This window comes from Podarcis melisellensis, assembly GCF_964234715.1.
Source record: "Podarcis melisellensis genome assembly, chromosome: 6".
Lineage (NCBI taxonomy): Eukaryota > Metazoa > Chordata > Lepidosauria > Squamata > Lacertidae > Podarcis > Podarcis melisellensis.
In genome coordinates this window covers 95,244,602-95,267,269 of record NC_138538.1, presented here as the reverse complement: position 1 = coordinate 95,267,269, position 22,668 = coordinate 95,244,602, and the positions used below count along the sequence as shown (strand labels likewise).

Sequence of the window (22,668 nt, the reverse complement as noted above, 5' to 3'; positions counted from 1 at the left end):
CTAGTGTCAAGGGACCTCCAGGCGGCAGTGAGAAAAATGTCTCCCCTGGAGAGTGGCAGGAATATCCCTTCAAACATGACTGACCTCAGTCCATGGAATTTGGATGGCTTGCAAGCCTTTGGAGTGGTTTTTTTGGAGTGGTTTTTCCTAGATGCACACAGGTTGGGAACCAAGATTTATTTTAAGACTTGAGGCTACTGAGCGGCGTTTCTGAGTTCCCCTGAGGAAATTACATTTTGCTTGTCTGTTTAGAATTGTGCCATAATAGGAACTTTCATTCCTTGTTCTCTTATTTAGGGATTCTTTATGCGTGCGTATGTGCTTATCACTTGGAGGCATCCAGCTGTGGTTTGCATGTGAGAATGTGGCCATCACAGATCTCACCACACAGATGGAAGTTTGGCATCAGCTAAAAATCCAGTTCTTCTCAGTGGAGTCAGTTAATCCAGGGTACAGTGATCTAGAATAGGGAAATCCAAGTTGATTCAGGGGTTGTGTGAAATAATGCTGGCTCAGACCTCACCTCCTATTTTTGTGAAAGTCTTTGCTCCCTGTGAAAGAAGTATTTTTTTCTCTCTGCTGCTTTCACAGGAAGCAGAAAAACTTTGTTCAAAATTTGTTGGTTTGCAGCAAGAGTAGTGCTTACCTTTATTTAAGCGAGCAAGGTGGCTGAGGGGGTCTTTTCTGCAGCTCATTTTTCTTTTAAAGCCCACTTGCAGCCGTGGAAGGCGTCCGGCACAGCAGCGCTTCCTGAAATGAGCATGTCACCACCGCAAAACTTCACATGGTCATTCCAGGAAGTATTGGAAGCCTGTGTGCAAAGAGCTATCTGCCAGGGTGAGCACAGGCTTTCTTGAATGGTTTCTTAAAATGTTTTCTCTCTGCCACTCTTTCCAAATATACAGTCTGCCTGAAAGTGCGTCATCATGCTGGTGTGAAGCTGTCCCTAGTAGAGACACTGATGAAGATACTGGGCTGTACTCATGTGCTTCCCAAGACCCACTTCAAAGGAGAAGAGGTTTTAGGGATTCGGCATCAGGCCACATGGCCTACCACTGAGATGGGCACCCAGGGAAAGGCCTGCATGAATGGGAAGTGTTGTTACTACAATAATTAATTTGTACTGTTTTGTGTTACCTCTCTCCTTCTCTCTGCAGGGCATATATGAGTGTGAAGGAGCTGAAGGAGATGCTTCAGCTGAACAGCACTCACTTCTTGAATGTCTACTTTGCTAGCTCCGTGCGAGAGGAGCTGGCAGGTGCTGCCACCTGGCCCTGGGACAAGGATGCCCTCAGCCACCTTGGTAAGCCTCGCTCTTGGGTGCACCTGGATTGGGGATTGCCCTCTGCCACTGGCCTTTGCAAAGAAGGTTCCATGCAGACTTGCAGGCAGAATCTGTGCTATCCTGTCCTATTAGGAATGGACCTTCTCCCTTGCTGCCTTGCTCTTGGTAGGGATGAGGTGGAGAACTTCGGGTGGGTGGATGGCGACAGGGTGAGCCAGGCAGTGGGGCTGGTGTCCATGGCTGGTGGTTCCAAATGTGGGATCCCCCAAAGCACAGTTTCCCCTACTTGACCTTCCCCCTGGAGACAGCCCATCTTTGTTAGAAGATGTTTTGCAGCTTTCTCGGTGGGTTCCAATTGCTTCTCCACCTGGTCATCCTCCGGAGCTGACTGTGAACCTTTGCTGCTCCTTGTGGTACCCTTAACCTGCTGCCTTAACTTGCTTCATGCCACCAGCCCCTCCCCCTTCCCTCATTTCTTTGCGTGTTACCACGGGCAGGGTTGCAATCGTAAACATGCTTACCTAGAAGAAAATCCAACGGAAATGTATTGGATTTATTTCTCCAGTAATGTGCGTGTTGTATATAATTCTTGGCACAGGATTTGCATTTTTTTAAAAAAATGCACGTAATACCTTTGGTTCCACTCATAGTACTTTGCCTTTGATTCAAAAGCAGATTTGTGATGTGGGAATTTTTGCAGCAGAGATCTAGTTCAGAGACTTCAAGAGTTCCACATTCCCTTTTAGGAAGCATTTTCCAATGCACGTGGCTTGGGTTTCTCAGGAATCTTGTAGATCTTTTCACAAAGTTGAACACTGGACAGCTGCACAAAAATGTTCACCAAACCATTTCCTTTAGCTGCCTGAGCAAGCTTCCCATTCTTGATTCTCAATCTTTTTCTCCAGCACACCACACTTCACCTCAGTGACAACTTTCCAAGGTTCAAAGCCCCCTGGAGACCCTTTATCTCCTTTTCTTCCTACTTAGGGCAGGAATGTCCAGCTGATGGTCTGTGGGCTAAATACAGTCCTCAAAACCATTTTTCTGGCTCCTGCATGTCCTCATAATATTTATAGCAAATACAGTAACAGGTTTGACTAAACAGTCACCAATTTTTCTTTCATCATGTTTTAAATTCAAAAATTAAATATTGCAAAAATACTCTTTTTAGTATCACAGTGGAGTAAAGAGAAATGGAACCCATTTTCCCCCCACTTTAATTGCGGGCAGACGGGAGAAGCCATTTTTCTGGTGTTGATCACAAGCATATCCATTTTGGTCATTTCCAGAACTTTTAATTAGCCGTTCCTTAAGTAGGTGTGGCTGTTTTCCATTGCTGAGCCAAAACATCATTGGCAGCTGTTAAAAGATCTATAAAAAAACCTAGCCCTTTTGTACATCAGTAAATATCATCTGAATAATAACAAAACACTCAGTGTCTCACATTAACACTAACAATTTTGAGAAATAACACATTAAAATCTGAGACAATTTTTTTTTGTCTGTCATGGGCTTTGATAGAGCTTTATGCCGTTAATTTGAATGCTCCTTCCTATAATCTGTGTCATCCAATCCAATGGCCATCAACACAACTTGAGGCAGCGAATGCCGTATATTATTTATTAAGCAATATATTTCTTTTAACTGAATCTGTTGCTCAACCATTTCATCGGGTGACTTCAGGTTGTGATTCCAGAAAAGTGTGATTCCTGAAAATGCAGAGGTTGGCTGTCCTATAGCACATTCTAGTGACCCAGATACTTGAGGGCCATAACATCAGGTCTTGTTGCAGCCATCAGAACTGACCTTTCAGCTTAGTTGGTTAGATCCAAAAGTCCAGAGGTGTTGACTTGTGTGGCGAAGTGCTTGCTTAAGTACTTGTAGCCTGCTGGGTTTTTTTATGAAGGCCTAAGCTCCTATGTGGTAAATTCTCTGTTCCTGAAGAGAAGCCAAAGCACTGGCCTTTGACAAACTAGGATTATTGGCTTGCTGAGGTTTTGATCTCTAAGCAAAGGCCATCATGAACTCAGTCCACACCTCTTAACTTCCCTGGTTGATGGGTGGCCCTGGCCTTTGTGCAGTCACTTGCTGACCCCTTAGAAGTTCTTGTTTTTTAAATCAAAGCTGATTCATAACAAGTCCACAAGTAAAGTAAATGAGCTGGCCAGCATGGTATCTGGAAGAGGGAGGTGTGACTGCTATAGATGATCTTCTAGGGCAGCAGAAGCTTAAAAAACTATTCCACCCCCACTTTCCCAGAGACCTTGGGCAGCCAAGTTGGCCCTTGCAATATGCAGAAATTTTCACACAGGAGAGGGATCACAGAGAACGGGCAACCTTTCCCCCATTAAATGGATTTTTTTGTGTTCACCCAGTTTGAAAACAAGCTAGCAGTCTTGAAGAAAGTGGGGATTGAGTACAAGGTTGCCAAGACACTTCTCAGCAGTAGCTGGCTCTCTCCCGCTCATATTTTCTTCAGTGGAAAGGGTTTCAAGTTTCTACTTGAAGGTGGGAAGAGTAGGTTTTGAGGCCCCTCGTGCCCTCAGCAATCAGACTCACTTTGCTGTTTGCTGTTAGCGGTTGACACAGCGGGATTATGGCTGGGCTCTAACATCCCATTAACTTAGCTATTAGCAAGGTTTTCTTTCTTCACTCACTCACATTCCTCTCCTTTGCTTTCAGCAAGGGAGCCTCCTGTCTCAGACTGGGGTTTGGCTGGGAAATCAGCCTCAGTTTTCTTTTCCTGGTTTAATTTTTGCTCGTTAGCTAAGGAGCTCCCCGTTCAGTGAATGGAGCTCTCCTGCCTGCCGTCTTGCCATGCAAAAATGACAATCTTGTCCAGGCAGAGAAAGGTGGCCTGGCCATTTGATCTGTCGAAAAGTGTTTCTTTAAGCAGGGTCAAATACTGTCAGATAAGGTTGATTTGCCAAGGGCAGAACTGTGTTAGCCTTTTGTAACAAAGAGAACCCTAATAGCTAAGGCATTTATTGTGACCTAAACTTTGGGGAGGAGAGCCCACGTCACCAGAAATCTTTATGGCAAAATATCAACACATTGATTTTTCAGAATTCTAAATAGTGTGACTTACTCATTATGAAAAAAAGCAACCCAAGTTCACTTTTTATAACAAAAAAGAATTATTATTTATAGGCAACAGTGTTTCAATATGCATGTATGATATTAAAAAGATGGAACAGTTCCTGGCCTGTAACCCATGGCCTAAGATATTAGAAACAAAGATGGAATAATGAAAAGAAGGGGGCATCAGCATCAGCCCCCGTCATATTTGACAGTGTTTGATAACGGTCAAATAATTGGTGTTCACTTTGAGAATGTTTGGCTGCTTAATTGACAAGTATTCTTACAGGGACGCAGGTGGCGCTGTGGGTTAAACCACAGAGCCTAGGACTTGCCAATCAGAAAGTCAGCGGTTCGAACCCCTGCGATGGGGTGAGCTCCTGTTGCTCGGTCCCTGCTCCTGCCAACCTAGCAGTTTGAAAGCACAAAGTGCAAGTAGATAAATAGGTACCGCTCCAGCGAGAAGGTAAAAGGCGTTTCTGTGTGCTGCTCTGGTTCGCCAGAAGTGGCTTAGTCATGCTGGCCACATGACCCGGAAGCTGTCTGCGGACAAACGCCGGCTCCCTTGGCCAATAAAGCGAGATGAGCGCTGCAGCCCCAGAGTTGGTCAAGACTGGACCTAATGGTCAGGGGTCCCTTTACCTTTACTATTCTTACAGGACAGAATAATCATGAATAAAAGAGGGAAGAACGCCTGTGGAAATGTCTGTAACACACACATTAGTGGCAGTTAATTTTCGGGGTGTCTTTGATGCAGCCACTTCCTTTTGGGAGGAGAAGCAGACTTCTGCCCCCCTCCCCAAAATAAGTTCTGCTGTCACTCACACTTTTTGGGTGTGTACGCCTTGAAAGGCAGCAGTAGAATCACCTTTCTGTCCAGCCTGCTGCTTGAAACATGTCTACTTGTGAAATAATGCATCTTGTTGCTGAGGCTCATCCTCAGGAGCAAAACAGTGGACTGGGAACGACTTCGACCTGAATCCCTTCTTGCTTATGAGTTGGCACGCAGATTGGTATACTTACTCATAAGTAGTTCTGCTTGCAGGAAGGACTCTAGTCCGCTGCATGGATACTCTGTTTAAGGTAGCTGAGTGGGCTTCCTCTCCCATCTGTTGATCTGTCATAGGGTGCTCACCTAGGGTTGGAGCTAAAGATGGTTAGCTCTACAGAGGCCATTCCCAGCAGCAGCAGTCTTCTTATGATGAGGAACACTATTTGGAACTTCTCATTGGAAAAGCTGGCATTTACTTTAGCTCAGGATTCCACTCCTCTCTCTGAGTGACATTGAATGCATTTGCTGTTTCAGGCGGTGTGGTCCTCAATCCAGCCTATTATGGTATGCCCGGTCATACAAATACCATGATCCATGAAGTGGGACACATCCTGGGACTCTACCATGTCTTTAAGGGAGTAAATGAAAGAGAATCCTGTGATGACCTGTGCAGGGAGACGACACCATCCATGGAGACTGGAGATCTTTGCGCCGATACAGCACCTACTCCCAAAAGCAAACGCTGTCGGGATCCAGATCCGACCAATGACACCTGTGGCCAGACCCACTTCTCTGGAACTCCCTTCAACAATTATATGAGCTACACTGGTAAGGAAGGGGAGGGGAGAACTTTTGCTTCATGAGGTTCAAGTAGGGGCTTCAGATGAATGGCATGTCAGCCTTTGAATCCAGTGAGATGCTGAGAACCTCTGTGTTCATTTTCAGAATAGTAAGTTGGAAGGTCTCATGATTTCACAGATAAGCATTAGGTGAAGAAAAGAGGGCTGTGTTTTTGAAAATCTCAGTAATCAAAAGGCAAATCATGCAAGAATCACATGCATTTTGTTTCCAGATCTCATGAATTCTAAATCTCCACACCCTTTTAAATGTTTTTTAAAGCTTCTCATCACCTAGGAACTACTAGTGAGAGGGATCTTGTTCACTGTGCCTGGCAGAAAGGCTCAGCTAAGAGAAATACAGCTTGCCCAGCACCAGTCATGTGCAACTTGCTTTGCAGTTCCAATATTTCAATATATTTTCAGCATGGCCCAATGACCGGATCTCATAGTTGACAGTAAAAAAATAAATTTGGCTGTCCTGCATCTACTCCAGAGTAATGACATAACAACACAGTGACCAGCCACAATTATGAATGGAGGTCGGAACTATAAGTAAAATCTGCCGGAACCAATGTGTTTTGGCTGCACATTTAAAAGCAGAGGGAGCCTGGTAGACTAACCCAGTGAAGATGAGCCCTAGTCAAGGGCCACCTCTCTTTTGTGCCTACTTGCCAGATCTCCACTGGTTACAGAGTATGGGGAACAGTCTGAGGCAGATCTTAAGGCCTGAGCCTGTTCATATGGGAAAAGGCACTTCTTAACGTTCTGGGTCGTAGGCCATTTATATGTTAGCTCCAGCACCTTGAGTCAAGACTGACTACCACTCTGTTAGTCTTTTCCTGGTTCACTTTGCTGGTAGGGGCAACTGAGGGGAAAGCAATAAACCGTGGTTGGGAAGGCTACTTATACCTACCTCAAATCTATTGTAAATAATGTGTAAGTAGATAAATTCATTTAAGAAGGGCCCCCTAAAATGCCCCTTACCCCAAGAACTGCATAGGAGAATACAGTTGCTTCAGAACTTTTGTATGAAAGTATTTTTGTAGTAGCAACATTTTCTCAGAAGAGCTCTTCCCTTCCAAAAGTGTCTTCTGTCTTTATGCCTCATTCTCAGGAGTTGGAAATCTTGATCAGCACTGTTCTGAGGGGAACCCTTACGGAAACTATTTTCTGTTTTGCAATGAGCGAAATTCATTTAAAGGCAAGGTTTACTCACTCAAAAATATGCAGTGTGAACATTTGTGTGTAAGACAATCTCTACAGCATTAGAGACAGACAATCCCTCTATATGCTGTAGACATAGTCAACACTCAAATCCAGGATGTGTTTCTGCACCTAGAGGGTGCTACTGTCCTCGTGAGAAGAGCCCATGTTTTCTTGTAAATTGCTTGCTTCCATTTGGTGACCTTTCCTCTGGTCTGGAGATACTAAAAGCAGGTGTCTGCATTTGCTGTCCTTTTGACCCGACCTCTCTGTTGTGGTTGGCCTCAAGTGGCCATGGCAGACACCCTGCTACAAAACCAACAGCACCAGCCCATGCATGTCTGCTAAGAAGAAAGTCTCTTTGGATTCCCTGGGGCTTACTCCCAGGTAAGTCTGTAAAGTATTACATCCCAAGGCATCTATACTTTTGAGGACACAATTCTATGTAGAAGCAAGCTCCACAGAGTGGGTATTATTTCTCAGCAAATGTGCATTCCTCTTTGGCAAGCCCTTTAAAGGAACCAAAAAGCCAAAGGAAAGAAGACGACAGGTCTATGGATGCAATGAGCTAGCAATCCTCATTCAGTCGTGTGGAAGACGAGGGAGGGAGGGAGGGAGAGGACAGAAAAGGGTAGCATGGACATGAATGCAATTACAGATAATTTGGCTTCATTATAGTTGGTAGGCCTGCCAAGGAAGGAAAAAAAATATGACCTGTCTTATTTCTCTGCTGTTTTGGGCAGCTTGATCTGTAGGAATAAGCAGAGAAGCGTATGAGGATTATGGGCTTAAACTTAATGGAGAAGATTAATCTGTAGGAGTGACCTGATGGAAGCTAGAGAGCAGATCCTATGTATAGTTAGTGCCAGGAACTATGGGTTATGTTTTTGTAAGTGCAACATCAAAAGTATGTATTTGAGTTTCTCCCAGCCCAACAGGCCTGGCCCTCTTAGCTCCGCTGCCCAAATTCTGGTGGCCTCCCCTGGCTCTGAGCTTTGGGGCTGGGTTGACTCTTCTCTCATCCTGGCTGATAACAACTATTTGTTTTCAAGAGTCATGCATTCATCGCTGAGCTTTTGAGCTTCCTTCTTCGAAATGCCTGCCTTGCGTCTTTAGTGTTCCTTGATGTTGAGGGCAGCATTCCTGGCTATTCATGAAGAAGAAGTCTTGAGCTTACTTAGCACCTGTGATGAAATTAAGCAGTTGCTGAAGGACTGCCATCTGTCGGCAAATGGATGGCACAACATGCTCGGAGAATTTGTACTTTCCTCTCCAGAGTGGACATAGATATGTTTATGTTAGGAGAGGGATGGACGGTTCATTCCATTTCTGGTCTGTGTCACTTTCAGATGTGGAAACTCTACATTTGCTAGGGCTGAGGGAGGAATTCCATACAGCTAGCATTTATAGGCAAACCTACATAATTTTCACTTTTTAAGACAGTATGAGGAGCAGCTTTCTATCTGCTTTGCATGAACAGAATCTGGACTTCCGATCGGCAAGCCCTAGGCTCAGTGGTTTGGACCACAGCGCCACCCGCATCCCTTTCCAAGTGGTATGATACTGCTTTAAATGGAAACTGCAGATGGGGCCTCAGTGTGAGCTAAGCCAGAGGGTCATGCTGCTTCCAGTCTTCCTAAGCACCTGTGATGTGAAGGCCTGTGCTGCCCCAGAATCTTCTCTGATGCACAGAGTATTCTGGGAGGAGCGCAGGGGTGGAAGACCAGGTCACTGTGGGAGGCACACAATGCCTACCTGGCCCCCTTGCACCGAGGGATCTCTTGCCCAAGCTCCCCCCCTCGCCCCCCGTCTAGCACTACTTTTTTTTTAAAAAAGATATTTATTAACATTTCAAAAATTATACAGAAAAAATAAAACACAACAAAACAAAAAAAGACATATCAAATATAAAAAATACAAAACCAGAAACAGTTTTAAAACAAGTAAAATTTCATTCCCTTATTTTCTTATAACTTACTTCCCAGACCTCCTCGTACTTCCCCTTTTAGTATTCCAATTTCTAATTATTAATTCAGCAAATCCTCACCCTTAGTTTTCATTTAATTTTAAACCTTCCTTTTCTTTTTACTTAATCATTACAGCTGAAAACCACTTAATTTCTAAACCAACATCATTCTAGCATTCATTAATTTTGCAATATTTCCCAAGATAGTCCTTAAATTTCTTCCAATCTTCTTCCGCCGTCTCTCTTCCCTGGTCTCGGATTCTACCTGTCATTTCTGCCAGTCCCATATAGTCTATCACCTTCATCTGCCATTCTTCCAAGGTGGGTAGATCTTGTGTCTTCCAATACTTTGCGATGAGTATTCTTGCAGCTGTTGTAGCATACATAAAGAATGTTCTGTCCTTCTTTGGCACCAATTGGCCGACCATGCCCAGGAGAAAGGCCTCTGGTTTCTTCAGGAAGGTATATTTAGATACCTTTTTCATTTCATTATATATCATTTCCCAGAAAGCCTTAATCCTTGGGCACGTCCACCAAAGGTGAAAGAATGTACCTTCATTTTCTTTACATTTCCAACATTTATTATCAGGCAAGTGGTAAATTTTTGCAAGCTTGACTGGGGTCATGTACCACCTGTAAATCATTTTCATAATATTCTCTCTTAGGGCATTACATGCCGTAAATTTCATGCCCATGGTCCACAACTGTTCCCAGTCAGCAAACATAATGTTATGACCAAAATCTTGTGCCCACTTAATCATAGCTGATTTAACCGTTTCATCCTGCGTATTCCATTTCAACAGCAAGTTATACATCTTTGACAAGTTCTTAATTTTTGGTTCTAACAATTCTGTTTCCAATTTTGATTTTTCCACCTGGAAGCCAATTTTCCTGTCCAACTTGTAAGCCTTTTCAGTTTCTTCACCAGCTGCCTCTCTTTCTCCCACAGATGACAATTGCACAGACAGTTTCACCCCAAACCAAGTGGCTCGGATGCATTGCTATCTGGATTTGGTGTACCAGCAGTGGAGTCAGGGCAGGAGGCCCACCCCTATCCCCATGCCAGCGGTGGTCATTGGGCAGAGCCAGGAAACCCTCACCATACACTGGCCGCCCCCTCTTAGTGGGGTGCTTTATGAAAGGTAAGAGAGGAATCTTTGTGGAAGGGGAGGAAGGCAGTCGTAGCAAGGGGGAAAGAACATCTTTGTGAGTTAGTCTTGCAGAGGTTTCAAGGACTGCCAGTCCCCTGCTCCCCACCTGTTATTCTTTGTTTCCATGAGTCGTATTTTTCTGTTCTTCCTTGGTTGCAGCCGTGAACACTCCCCAATACCATGCAGCTTTGCAACCTCTGCCTTTAATATTTCCCTTCCCCAGCTGCTGGCATCCCTTTGTCGTCGCTTGCCCTGCTCCTGTGTCTGAAGGAAGTGTGGGGAGATGCCCTCACGCCACATAGGATGCCAGCAGCAAAGTGTAGCCACAAGGCAGAATATAAATGAAATGTAAATAAAAATTAAACCTCTCCCTTTTGGTCTAAATTCCTTCCCAGAATTTACACAACTGTTAGCTTGGGGTATCAAAGGAATCAATCAGAACTGACTATCCTTTCATTCACCTATTCAACTGCCATTGCACCACAGACTCTTGATGTAAAAGCTATTTACTTTAAATTCTCTACGATGTTGTTGTTGTTGTTTGTGTTTTACATACACTATACATAACTAGGTGTGTAAATTCCTTTGCAGATATGTTATTTACATATTTGCTGGTGTAAACAGGTGCCTCTTCCCTTTCCTTGTTTCTGTTGAAATTCGTTCTCTCTCTCTCTTGACTATCTGTCTAGGTGGGTGGGAATCTAGAGTGTGTGTTGAGCAATTGGGACAGATTAGGGATTCTGCTGGTTTACCACCCGCCTAGCTGTCCAGCAGTCTCCCTGCCTAAGCTGACAGAGCTGGTCCTGGAGGCAGTGCTGAAGACTCCCAGACTGTTGGTTCTGGGGGGCTTCAACATCCATGCTGGTTCTGGGGTGGCTCAGGACTTCATGCTGCCATGATGACCATGGGGCTGTCCCAACATGTCAATGGCCCAACACACGTGGACCTTATTTTCTCAACTGCGCAGGAAGAGGGTAATCTGAGGGATATTGACCTCAGTCTCTTATCATGGTGAGATCACTTCCTGATGACATTTAGGCTTTCAGCACCTTTTCCCCTCCTCGGAGGCAGGGGACCTATTAGGATGGTCTGCCCTCAGAGACTGATGGAGTCAATGGGCTTCCAGACAGCTCTGGGGGATTTCCCACCCGATAGGACTGGTGCTCCTGTTGAAACACTGGCTGACCCTCTGGAACAACCGAATGGCTCAGGCCAGTGACACGATCACTTCTATGCGCCCTCTTTCACTTTGTGGAGCCTGTTTGGCTCCTTTGGCTCCCAGAGCTTAGGACGATGAAACAAGCTGGGAGACGGCTTGAACGCAAGTGGAGGAAAGATCCATCTGAATGCAACCGAACAATGGCAAGGGCTCACCATCGAGTCTACCCAGTGGCAGTGAAGGTGGCAAAGAATGTGAAATGGTGGTGAATTAGAATTGGAAGCCAAAACATCTGATCTCTTTGTGCCAGTGTGAGGGTATATAAACAGTCTCACTTCGTTTACTTTGTGTGTGTTTTTAATGCTTTGTGGGTGGAATAAATAATCATTTTTCTGATCCTTAATGAAGCCCAAAATCTGTAGTCAGAGGGTGAGGCAGGTTCTTCACTATGTGCCATGGTAGGACTGTGGCTCTGCATGTATGTTTTTCAGATGTTGTGAAATACACGTGGCTTTCCTATGTGAAAATACCTGTGTAGGCAAATGCTCTTGCTTGGAACAGCCTGCCATGGCAGATACATTTTGCAGATCTTCCTTTTGACCTTGCCCCACCCTCTCTGCGTATGGTGTTCCTTCCCATACTACCCGCACGTACTTGTTTTGATGGGAAAATGTTTATTTGAGCTTGTGTACCTCAGGGAAAGCTGAACTTGGCCTCCAGCGTAGGAATTCCAGAATGCAAAGAAGGTGATGAAGATGAGCTGGCAATTCTTCTCACTTGTTTGCCAGTTGGCAAAACCTTCTCTGAGGCTTTATGTTTGAGTCAAGTTGGGGGGGGGGGGAGAGAGAGAAGGAACGTATCAATACAACAGAAAACCTGATCTTGATCCTTCTGCCGTAACCAGCATAAGATATAGGCAGCCTTAGTGATATGTGTGCTTGTGTACTTTGGAACTCTTGCCTTCCCTTTCACCCGCCCACAGCCCTGCTGTAACTTCGTGGCCAGGACAACGCATGTCCTTCTCCTCCTGCAGGGCAACTCGATTAAATTAAACGTATATGCATGCAGTTGCTTGCTTTATTTTTGTTCTGTGAAGGTCTCTTTCCCCCCTGCGACAGCTGACTTGAGAGTCATGGAACAATTAGGTCCTTAGGTGTCCAGAGGCAAGTGACTAGTGCCATCGCTGGGAATTTGAAATTTTTTGCTGGGTGAAAATTCCTCACTTAAGATAACTGAAAGGCCCATTTGAAGAAGGAGAGTCACCATATTTTAAGCACTTAAAAGTAAGCAGCATTAAACAAAAAAATCCACTTATTTACTTCTGTAGCAACCTCCTCTTTTTTGTTTTTCCCTCAACGCACTCTGATATTTATCTAGAATGATACTACCAAAACTGTTCGCGTGTCCCGTCTCTCTAGGACCATGGGGTGCCTGTCTGTCTAAGAGGATAAGAAGAGCCCTCCTGGCTTAACCCACCTAGTCCAGCATCCTGCTTTCACTGGGGGCAACCAGGTGCTTCTGGGAAGCCCACAAAGCAGGGCAGCCCTCTCCTCTTCAGAGGCAAAACCACCTCCAAGACTGGAGGGAGCACACAGCCATTGTGGCTGTTATCCATCCTCCATGAATTTGCCCAAAACCCTTTCATAGACATCCACGTTGGTGGTCATCGCTACATCTGGTTTCCTCACATCTCTGTGCTTGATCCCTATCCCTTCCAGTGCACATTTCTTGTCCTAAAGCTTTTTTATGACCTGGGCTGACCTTATTTTTCTATCCATATTTACCATTCTGGTCTGGTTGGTTGAGAGAGATAGGAACCCCCCCCCCCAATTTGTATGTAGTGTCTCCCCAGTTCCATTCTTCAGTACAAGGTAGTAAGGAAGTAAGTAAATGTTTATTTATACCCCGCCCTCCCCAGCCAAGACCGGCTAACATCAAATATCAAATACATTAAAACACAATAAAAATTGATTAAAATACAGCTTAAAAATTAGAATCAGGATAAAATTAAATGACTGCCCATGAATTGCAACCATAGGGGTCAGGAACCTCAAGTATTCATCAGGGCCAGCTATCCACGGTGGTCCCACATGAGCCGATAAAAGGGCCAAAGAGGTAACTAACAGGGTCCCATGTGGTGGAGGTCAAACTGGGCCTGGACCAAAGGCTAGGCGGAACAGCTCCATCTTGCAGGCCCTGCGGAAGGATGTCAAGTCCTGCAGGGCCCTGGTCTCCTGTGGTGGAGCGTTCCACCAGACTGGGGCCAAACATTCACTGGAAGAATAAGATGTGAACCTGTTTAGGATCTGGAACTGCAGGTGCTTCTGGGGCAGAAGATGAGGGCCTTTTCACCTCCCTCTCGCCTTGCACCCTAAAGGTCCTGGATCCAGTAAAAACATCACACACTCCAATAAAGTGGGTGAGGGGAGGTCTGTGCAGTTGCCATTTTGTTGTACTTACAGCAGAAGACCTCTGCTTTACATCCTGAAAAGTTTTGCCATTGAAACTGTGTAGCTTGTCGCTCAAAGTCTGACTTAGAAGAGATTGAACAGAGTATGTTTCTCTCTCCTCCTCCCACCCCTCCTTCCCCTTCTCTCTCTCTCTGTTTTTTAGAGAGACAGGGAACCTCTGTGGAGATTGTGCTGAAGATGGGACATTCAGCCAATACGTACATGAGGCCTCCTCGCCTCGGATCTGTGATTCTTCTGGCTACTGGACCCCAGAAGAAGCAGTAGGTAAAGTTCCCAGCCCTTCTTCCTGTAACAGAAGGATTGTCAGATGGGAGCTAGAGATAACCGTGTCTGTTTCATTTTCCTTTTCTTTAAAAAAAGGTCTATCCTCCGTGTTTCAGACATTCACTTCGGATAGTTTTGCAGCCCTAAATACACACAAACATAAATCTCGCCTCTTCATATAGGCAGAAGCCTATTAATGTTTGTATCTGCTTCTGTAGTTGTGGACAGATGCACACACCCGCTAACGCTGGCACAGATATTTGGTTTTTGCCTCCTCATTTTGGTCCAGCTCTGGTCCTTGTATGCAGTCCTACCCCTAAGGTTGTGAGCTGCCCAGTTCACCCAATTCTCCCCTGTTCTGTTTTTCTTTAAGGGCCTCCAGATGTGGACCAGCCCTGTGAGCCCAGCTTGCAGGCTTGGAGCCCTGAGTTCAATCTGTTCAACGTGAGCATGACCACCCCTTGCCCTCAGCCGCTCGGTTGCATCTTGGAGCTGCATTTTCTGCATCCTGTTTACCCGGAGTCTCTAATGGTATGGACAACCTACTTCTCTACGGACTCGCCCAAGGCTCTGTCAGACATTGAGATCCTGACAGAGCACGGGGACTCTGTACACCTGGGGCCCATGGACACTTTTTGTGACATCCCCCTCACGGTTAAACTCAACCTGAACAAGAAGGTGTCTGGCGTAAAGATCTACACGTTTGATGAGCAGATGGAGATAGATGCTGCTCTTCTGATATCCATGCCACAGAGCCCGCTTTGTTCCAACTGCAAACCTGTCAGGTACAGGATTCTCCGGGACCCCCCTTTTCTGGATGGATCCCCAGCGATGGTGACGCAGCCGGGACGAAAGTTTACTGACATGTGAGTGAAGGCGTTAGTGTTCAGGAACGCTCTCTTGGCTGCTGGTTCCTCACGGACATCCCAGGCCCCTTTCCCTTTTAAAAGCTTAAATTAGTCTAGCTTTCTCAGCTATGAAGGGAAACATGCGGGAAGTATTCTGCCCAGTTGCTAAGCTGAAGCCACTTCTGGTTTTGGTGTCTTAACCAGTGAATACAAAAGCAATGGGATGATTGACAAGCAAGTGGTGTTTCAAAAATAGCTGTATGCTAGTGTTTGAGGGACGTGGGTGGCAAGCCTAGGACTTGCTGATCAGAAGGTCGGCGGTTCGAATCCCCATAACGGGGTGAGCTCCCATTGCTTGGTCCCTTCTCCTGCCAACCTAGCAGTTCAAAAGCACGTCAAAGTGCAAGTAGATAAATAGGTACCACTCCGGCGGGAAGGTAAACGGCATTTCTGTGCGCTGCTTTGGTTCGCCTAAAGTGGCTTGGTCATGCTGGCCACATGACCCAGAAGCTGTACGCCAGCTCCCTCGGCCAGTAAAGTGAGATGAGCGCCGCAACCCCAGAGTCGGCCACGACTGGACCTAATGGTCAGGGGTCCCTTTACCTTTACCTTAGTGTTCACCCTGTTAAGAAGTACTTCTCAAGCTTTCTTCTCTGGGCCACACTTTGAGAGTAACAAGTTGCTGGCGCCACACCAAATTTTACATTGTAAAGAAATACATTAGCAAACTAAAAACAACAACTCATAGCAGTGCTTGATTTTGAAAATATATTTATCAGTATTTTACAAAAAAAGAGAAGAAGATACTATAATACACTACACTGAAATGTTTAAATGTTTATTTAATTGTCCTTGAACTCCCCACCCCCCACCCTTGCCACCCTTTCCTGCCACACCGGTTTGGTGTGCTACAGCCTTTGGGAACCACTGCTGAAAATTAAAGAGCCCCTGTTGGATAATAAGAGGGAAGTCCCTGGAACCTGGTGCTGCATTTGGGGATCAGCTGGAAATTGGGGGGGGGGCAGTTTGAGCCTTTCAGACGTTAGCTGCCCATCCTTAGCATACATGGGAAATTCAGCTTAGGAAGAGGCAGGAAAGTATTCTGTCTTAAGTTTTGACTTCTGTTTGCTTCTGCAGGGAAGTGATGGCAGGCCAGCTGTATCGCTACCAAGTGCAGGCTGTGGCTGGAGCTGCTGTAGGTGAAGCCTCCCCTCCTCTGTTCCACATCCATGGCTCTCCCTATTGCGGGGATGGGAAAGTAAGCAGGTGAGGAGCCCTGAGATCTGAAAATGCTGAGCTTTCTTTCTTTTACTCACCCCATTTTAACTGAGCCAGCAATTGCAGTCTCATATATCAAAGTGTTCCTGCTTTCCATTCATTCATGTGAGTATAGGGGGTGGGGGGGATCTGTATTGTTAAGTGATATGCTGAACCTCTTCTCTTAATTCCACAAAGCTTTCTGCTTTCATATTCCATTTTCCTAGACACCCACAGCAACTCATGGTTTTGTCTTGGATAGCCTTGCTTTTAGGAATTGCAGACAGGAGGTGGATGAGCGTTCAGATGCACACCTGAATGCATCTCCAATTGAAGATGCCATCAGTTGCTTTTAGGGATGCTGCTGCCACCTGTCGCTTATTACTTTCATCCTCATTCTTATATGCCTAGATAGCCTGTGGAAGAGTTTGCATAGCCAGAGAAATTAGATTAGATCGAACCTAAATCGTTTCTGTGGAAGTGGATTCTGTGAAATTGTCTGCATCAGTGGAAAATAACTTCTTTGTGGGGCTGTTCTGAAGGACCTTCCTGGGGTGGGGAATGGGAGGGTGTGTGAAACCTAAAATCCCAAACCCCTCACAAATAGTCTTATCTCAGGGGTCCCCTTGTGGGGATGAGCTCACTTTCCTTCCCCTTTAATATTTCAAATTAATAATAGTTTTGTTCATTTATGTACTTGTCCTGCAGCTTTCAGGTTTGTGGGCTGACCCCTTTCAATCAATCAATCAATCAGTCAATCAATTCACTACCATTTATATCCCATTTTTCTATTGTGAGTGTTTTCGTCCCACCAAAAGACCTAGTTTCATATTCCCTTGGAGGGAGCGAGACACCAAGAAATAGATAAGGGGTCAGGAGAATGTAAAGCTCTGGAAGGAGCACAAATGGAAAGGAGAGAGATAAACAGGAATAATGAAGTGCAAGCATATAAAAGTATGCAGTAGAATTTTAAATTGAACGTGATAAGGGAATGCTAGCCAGTTCAAAGAGAGCAGATGAGAAGGAACATGGTCCTATATATTAACAAGAAAGATGAGCTGTGGAGTGGAAAATAGAGACCCATTTTGGAATAAAGAAAAACCAACCAGAAAGGCCTAACAAAATTAATGCCTAGAAAAAAATAAGAGGAAAAAACTACTTTTAACAGTTTGTTTTTTAAAAAATAAAAAGATCCTAACTGTAAAACAAATAAGCAGAAGTAAAAAAGTTGCACCGTTATTTTATTTTTTTACATTCCTTCTCGTGGCAGCAAAAATATAATGCAAGCTGATAAGATTTCATCAGTGGCTGGCACAACATGTGGGAACTCATAATGGAGGAGCTGTTGTAAAGGGTTAGAAAACATTAAAGTATATGAAGCTCTTGGTCCATGTTAAAATGCTTTACAAGTGCAAAGTATTATTATTTCCTTAGAAGTCTTGCAGAGGAATGTGATGATGGAGATCTAATAGAAGGAGATGGTTGCTCTCGAACCTGCAAAAAAGAAAAGGGATTCCACTGTGTCGGTGAGTTTAGAAACGCTAGTCTGTTCTTTGTTGTTGTTGTTTTTTAAAAAATGACTGTTCATTTTGTTCAATTTCTTTAGTATTGGTGTTTGGGTTGACTGGTTTACGTACCTGCCTTGTTTTTAGTACTTTCATATCTTCTCAGGCTCTTCCCCTTTGTGAAAAATGTAGACCCCTACAGGGACAGGACTCTGGCTTGGATCTTTGCACTTCATTATCTCGCTATCATTTCTTGCTGAGCACATTGTGGGCTGGTGGGCAGTTTTTATTTCATTCATTCATTCATTTGTATATCACCCTTCATCCATAGATCTCAGGGTGGTTCATCACATAAAAATACTGTTTTGGTATGCTAGTCTATTGGGGACAATGATATTGCTTTCTCAGTGTGGCCTGAATTAGGGGCTACAGTCTCTGGGGGTTTTACCTGAGTTGTTGGGAGTCTTGAATTCCAGTAGCCCCCAGTTTTTGTTTTTTGGGGGGTTCAGTTTCAGGGCCCAGAGCTTGTACTTCTGCAGGTGGTGCTGCTGTCTGTGGGTGGTCCCCACCTCCCTGTCAGAATCTAAGTCATTGCAGGTACTTCAGGTTCTGACAAAGATTCTAGCTCAGAAGCCAGTTGATTAAGGTGTTGCAAACCTTTTCTTTAAAGCAGGCATTGCATTTTATATATCAGGCCAAGGGAGCCAGCGTTTGTCCACAGACAACGTTCTGGGTCATTTGGCCAGCACCCCATAGTCACCTTTTACTGGACATAACCATCCAGGGGTCCTTTACCTTACCTTTATATATCAGGAAATGTTGGAAGAATTGTGTGTGCCATTTCTTTCTTTCTTCTTCTTCTTTTTAAAAAGAAGCAATTTTCAAAATATTGGAACCATTGGAGCATTTGTCAAGCGTTTGGCATGGGTCTGTAAAGCATTTTGGGTAAAAGCCACATTCCATTAAAATCAGTGGCAACATTCCCATTGACCAGTGTATGAAGTAGTCGAGAGTGTGTTGGACTTGGACCAGGGTCTCCTTGGCTTCAGATGCTGTACAGATGCCATGAACTCTCTTGGTGGCCTTGAGAAGGTAGTTTCTCTCAGCCCTTGTTCAGGTCCTACCTCACACGGTTGCAGTTGGCAGACTTAAAAATCACTTTAGACACTGAAAAGTCAGGGATTCAGGACTGCTTACCACATATGGTTACCAACATCCGAGAAATAGCAGGCTGACTTTCTTCTCTCTAGACTTTCTTCTAGTTTTTGTTTTCTGTTTTTATATAAAAACAAGTTTTTTAAATTGTTTTATAGAAAAATGTACAGAAAGACTTGAAAGTCTCGTATCCCAACAGAGCTTCCTTCTTTTTAAAAATGCCCACTCTATTCCTAAGCCCATAAGTATGTAGAAATGCATTATAAAGGAATAACAAAGTTATGGAAGGAGAGGAAAAAGTGTGTCAGGGACATCAATCACAAATTGCATAGCCTGAGACGGGTCTAGTCACATGGGCTTCCTGTGTTTTGGTCTCGTACCTCTCTTCCTGTATGGGAGGTAACAAGGGTGCAAAATCAGTCCCTGTAATTGACAAGCAGTATCAAGCTTCTAAGGGACGCGGGTGGCACTGTAGGTTAAAGCACAGAGCCTAGGACTTGCCGATCAGAAGGTCGGCGGTTCAAATCCCCATGACGGGGTGAGCTCCCGTTGCTTGGTCCCTGCTCCTGCCAACCTAGCAGTTCAAAAGCATGTCAAAGTGCAAGTAGATAAATAGGTACCGCTCCGGCGGGAAGGTAAGCGGCATTTCCGTGTGCTGCTCTGGTTTCGCCAGAAGCGGTTTAGTCATGCTGGCCACATGACCCGGAAGCTGGACACCGGCTCCCTCAGCCAATAAAGCGAGATGAGCGCCGCAACTCCAGAGTCGACCACGACTGGACCTAATGGTCAGGGGTCCCCTTTACCCCTTATCAAGCTTCTGGATTGGCCAGGCATGGTATAAATACTCAGAACCTTGCTCTTGTCTTGTTCCATATCAGAAAACCAGTATCTTCTGCCTCGTGGACTATAGGCCTTTGTCAATGTACCTCAGAGACACTTTATTTGGAGAACACACATGGGTCTAGCTGCCCATGGGTCTTAGAGTATGGATAGCCAATGTGGGTAACAACTCCCATCAGCATGTCCAACTGTCAGGGATAATGGAAGCTGAAGTCAACATCAGCCCGAGTGCCCCAAATTGGCCACCCAGGCCTTAGAGAGTAATAGAGGAACACTGGAGGGGGTGTGACACAAACACTCATAGAATCATTCAGAAGAAAGAAATACTAAAAATGGCAGCAGGGCAGGGGAAGGTAAATGGAAAAGGGATCAATCAAATATCCAACATATACTAAGCTTAATGTAACATAACTTAATTATCATGCTCTGAATTATCTTTTAAAAGGAAGAAAGAGTGAATTGGTTTAATAATAATAATAATAATAATAATAATAATAATAATAATAATAATAAAATAATAATAATAATAATAATAATAATAATAATAATAATAATAATAATAATTTATTGATACCCCGTCCATCTGGCTGGGTTTCCCCAGCCACTCTGGATGGCTTCCAACAAAACACTAAAATACAATAACCTATTAAACATTAAAAGCTTCCCTAAACAGGGCTGCCTTCAGATGTCTTCTAAACCAGGAGATACTAATTTCTGTTATAGGGAGAAGTGACAGAGGGCAGGCAAATGGATATATGTTAGTGAATTGTTCTTATGTTGAATCCCAAAGTATCACGAGTGTTTTTATAACACAAAATAAATTTACAAATGCACCATCTTAGCTGTTCTTTTAAATCTGCAGGAGAGCCAAGCCTGTGCTATGTATCTGATGGCGATGGCATTTGTGAGCCGTTTGAGAAGAGCAGCAGCATTGTGGATTGTGGTCTCTACACCCCCAAAGAGTATGTGGATCAGTGGGCATCAGAGGCTTATGCCTCCCACCAGGACCAGAAGGCATGCCCGGTTTCCCTGGTGACAGGAGAACCTCTTGTGAGGGTGAGGGGAATTTTTATTTCATATTCAAGCCCTTATGTTATTCCTGGAAGAAGAACATGTCCCAAACCTCTGTGATCTTCCCAAGTCTGCCAGCTATTGATTCTGCTCTGAACTGGGATGAACTGAACTTTACTGGCAACATCAGTGGATAAGTTCCAACCCCTCATGCCTACCTTTCAACTATAGAGTACTTCTCCATAGATACTGAGGTCTATGGAGAGGCCAGTTAACTTCAGCCATTCCTGAACTTCTACCTCTGTGTCTGTTTCTTGGCAATCGTGAAGATCTTCCTCGTTTCTCTCTTAGAAGTGAGGGTAAGGCTTATAGAGCCAGTGGCAGAGCACACAATTTGCAGGCATCCCCAGTTAAAGGATCTCAGAAAGGTCAAAATGCTGGCAATGAACTTTGTCTTGGGCAACCTGTGTCTTGCCATTATTGCTTCAGCGACCAGGTGGAGGCTTGCATGCTTGAATACTCTGCCATAAAAAACAACAACATTCCTGCCACCCGGAAAACTAGTTGTTAGGCAGCCAGGTTCTACTCTCATTTTCTTCCTGGTAGGCTTATGTCCTCTGTGAAGGTTTTTGTATGGTGGACTAATCAATGATGTGAGCCCCCTTTTTTTTAGCAATACAAAGCCACTTCCGGGCCTGCCCCAGGAGGTGGGGTTGCGGGCATCACGCCCTCCCCACGTGAGCGGGGGCTGGTTTCAGCCACCGCGAGAACAGGGGAATCCCGACCGTCCACGCCTCCCAGCCAGCCAATCAGCTGGCGGGGGGGGGCATGGCTTGCCCTATTTAGGGCCGGAGGGGAGGGGGCTCGCCCTCTCTTCTCCGGCTAGCCCCCACGTTTTCCCACCCTCCCTCCCTTTAGTTGGGCTTTAGGTAGGTCTGACTTTGCTATGGACTTCGGTCTGTCACCGCAAGGGGCATGGTGGGAATTTTTCCCAATTGGCAATTTACAGCCTTTTGGTTTTTCGCCTACCTCGTAGCAACTCGTCACAACTCTTCGGCATTGGCGGTAGGCATTGGTAAGAAGGGGTTAAGAGGATGTGTGTGGGGGGAGAGGAACGCCATCACCTCCCCCCAATGAACGAAGGGTGGTCCGGGACTCCGGGGGGCGTGGCCCTGTCCGAAGGCTATGGAGGTGTAGGCCAAAGGCACGCCCCAGAGCGGTGACCTGAGGGAGCTCCTAGTCGACGTGCCTCGGTGGGAGACTCCCCCAATTAGTGTTAACCCTTCCCCGTGTCTCCAGCAAATGGGCTGGAGCCGGATAGTCAATAGGACCAATGCCTAAGCCAATGCCTCTCATTCCTGAATTCAATAAAGTTGTGGCCTAATTCGCCCAATTAACCTTAATTATGGTGTCTCATGTGTTTATTTATCTTGGTGGGGGGCGGGAACTCGCCACACAAAGTGGTATAGCCCAGGTGTGGGTTTACCATCTCAGTGAGGGCTGAGCCACAGAAAGCTACCACCAGGCTGATAGTACTGGAACTGGTTTGATTGAATAAAATATGGCTTCGTTTGCTCAAGTGGAAGGTCTCTGGACCCCAGTTAGTTGCAGTCATGGCTAGCAGAAAATGAAAACATTCAAAGGGAATTCTGGGAAGCTGGATGTGGGCTAAGCAGGATTTCTCTTAATAGGCTTCTCCCCCCCCCCTCTTAATTTTTTTTTTATTCTGTGTGTTGTAACTTTCACTGCTGAAGCTTCCACCACATGACGGCTTAGCACAGGTTCTGTGTTGGTAGTCCAGCTGCCATCTCACACGATGCATTGTTCCAAGAGACCATGTGGGGAAAAGGACAGCTACTACCAA

The 22,668-nt window shown here is 45.1% G+C and overlaps 1 protein-coding gene across 1 annotated transcript in view; it reads left to right on the top strand.

The window, feature by feature from the left end:
- Positions 1 to 22,668, top strand: part of PAPPA2 (pappalysin 2) — a gene marked incomplete at its 5' end in the record, with an annotated part of 105,658 nt that overhangs the window by 30,440 nt on the left and 52,550 nt on the right. Inside the window, 8 exons of the mRNA XM_081915009.1 lie at positions 1,158 to 1,303; positions 5,670 to 5,963; positions 10,093 to 10,285; positions 14,067 to 14,188; positions 14,562 to 15,054; positions 16,174 to 16,302; positions 17,728 to 17,819; positions 20,656 to 20,849. Of these exons, the coding sequence (XP_081771135.1) occupies positions 1,158 to 1,303; positions 5,670 to 5,963; positions 10,093 to 10,285; positions 14,067 to 14,188; positions 14,562 to 15,054; positions 16,174 to 16,302; positions 17,728 to 17,819; positions 20,656 to 20,849 (1,663 nt within the window). The remainder of the gene's footprint in view (positions 1 to 1,157; positions 1,304 to 5,669; positions 5,964 to 10,092; positions 10,286 to 14,066; positions 14,189 to 14,561; positions 15,055 to 16,173; positions 16,303 to 17,727; positions 17,820 to 20,655; positions 20,850 to 22,668) is intronic.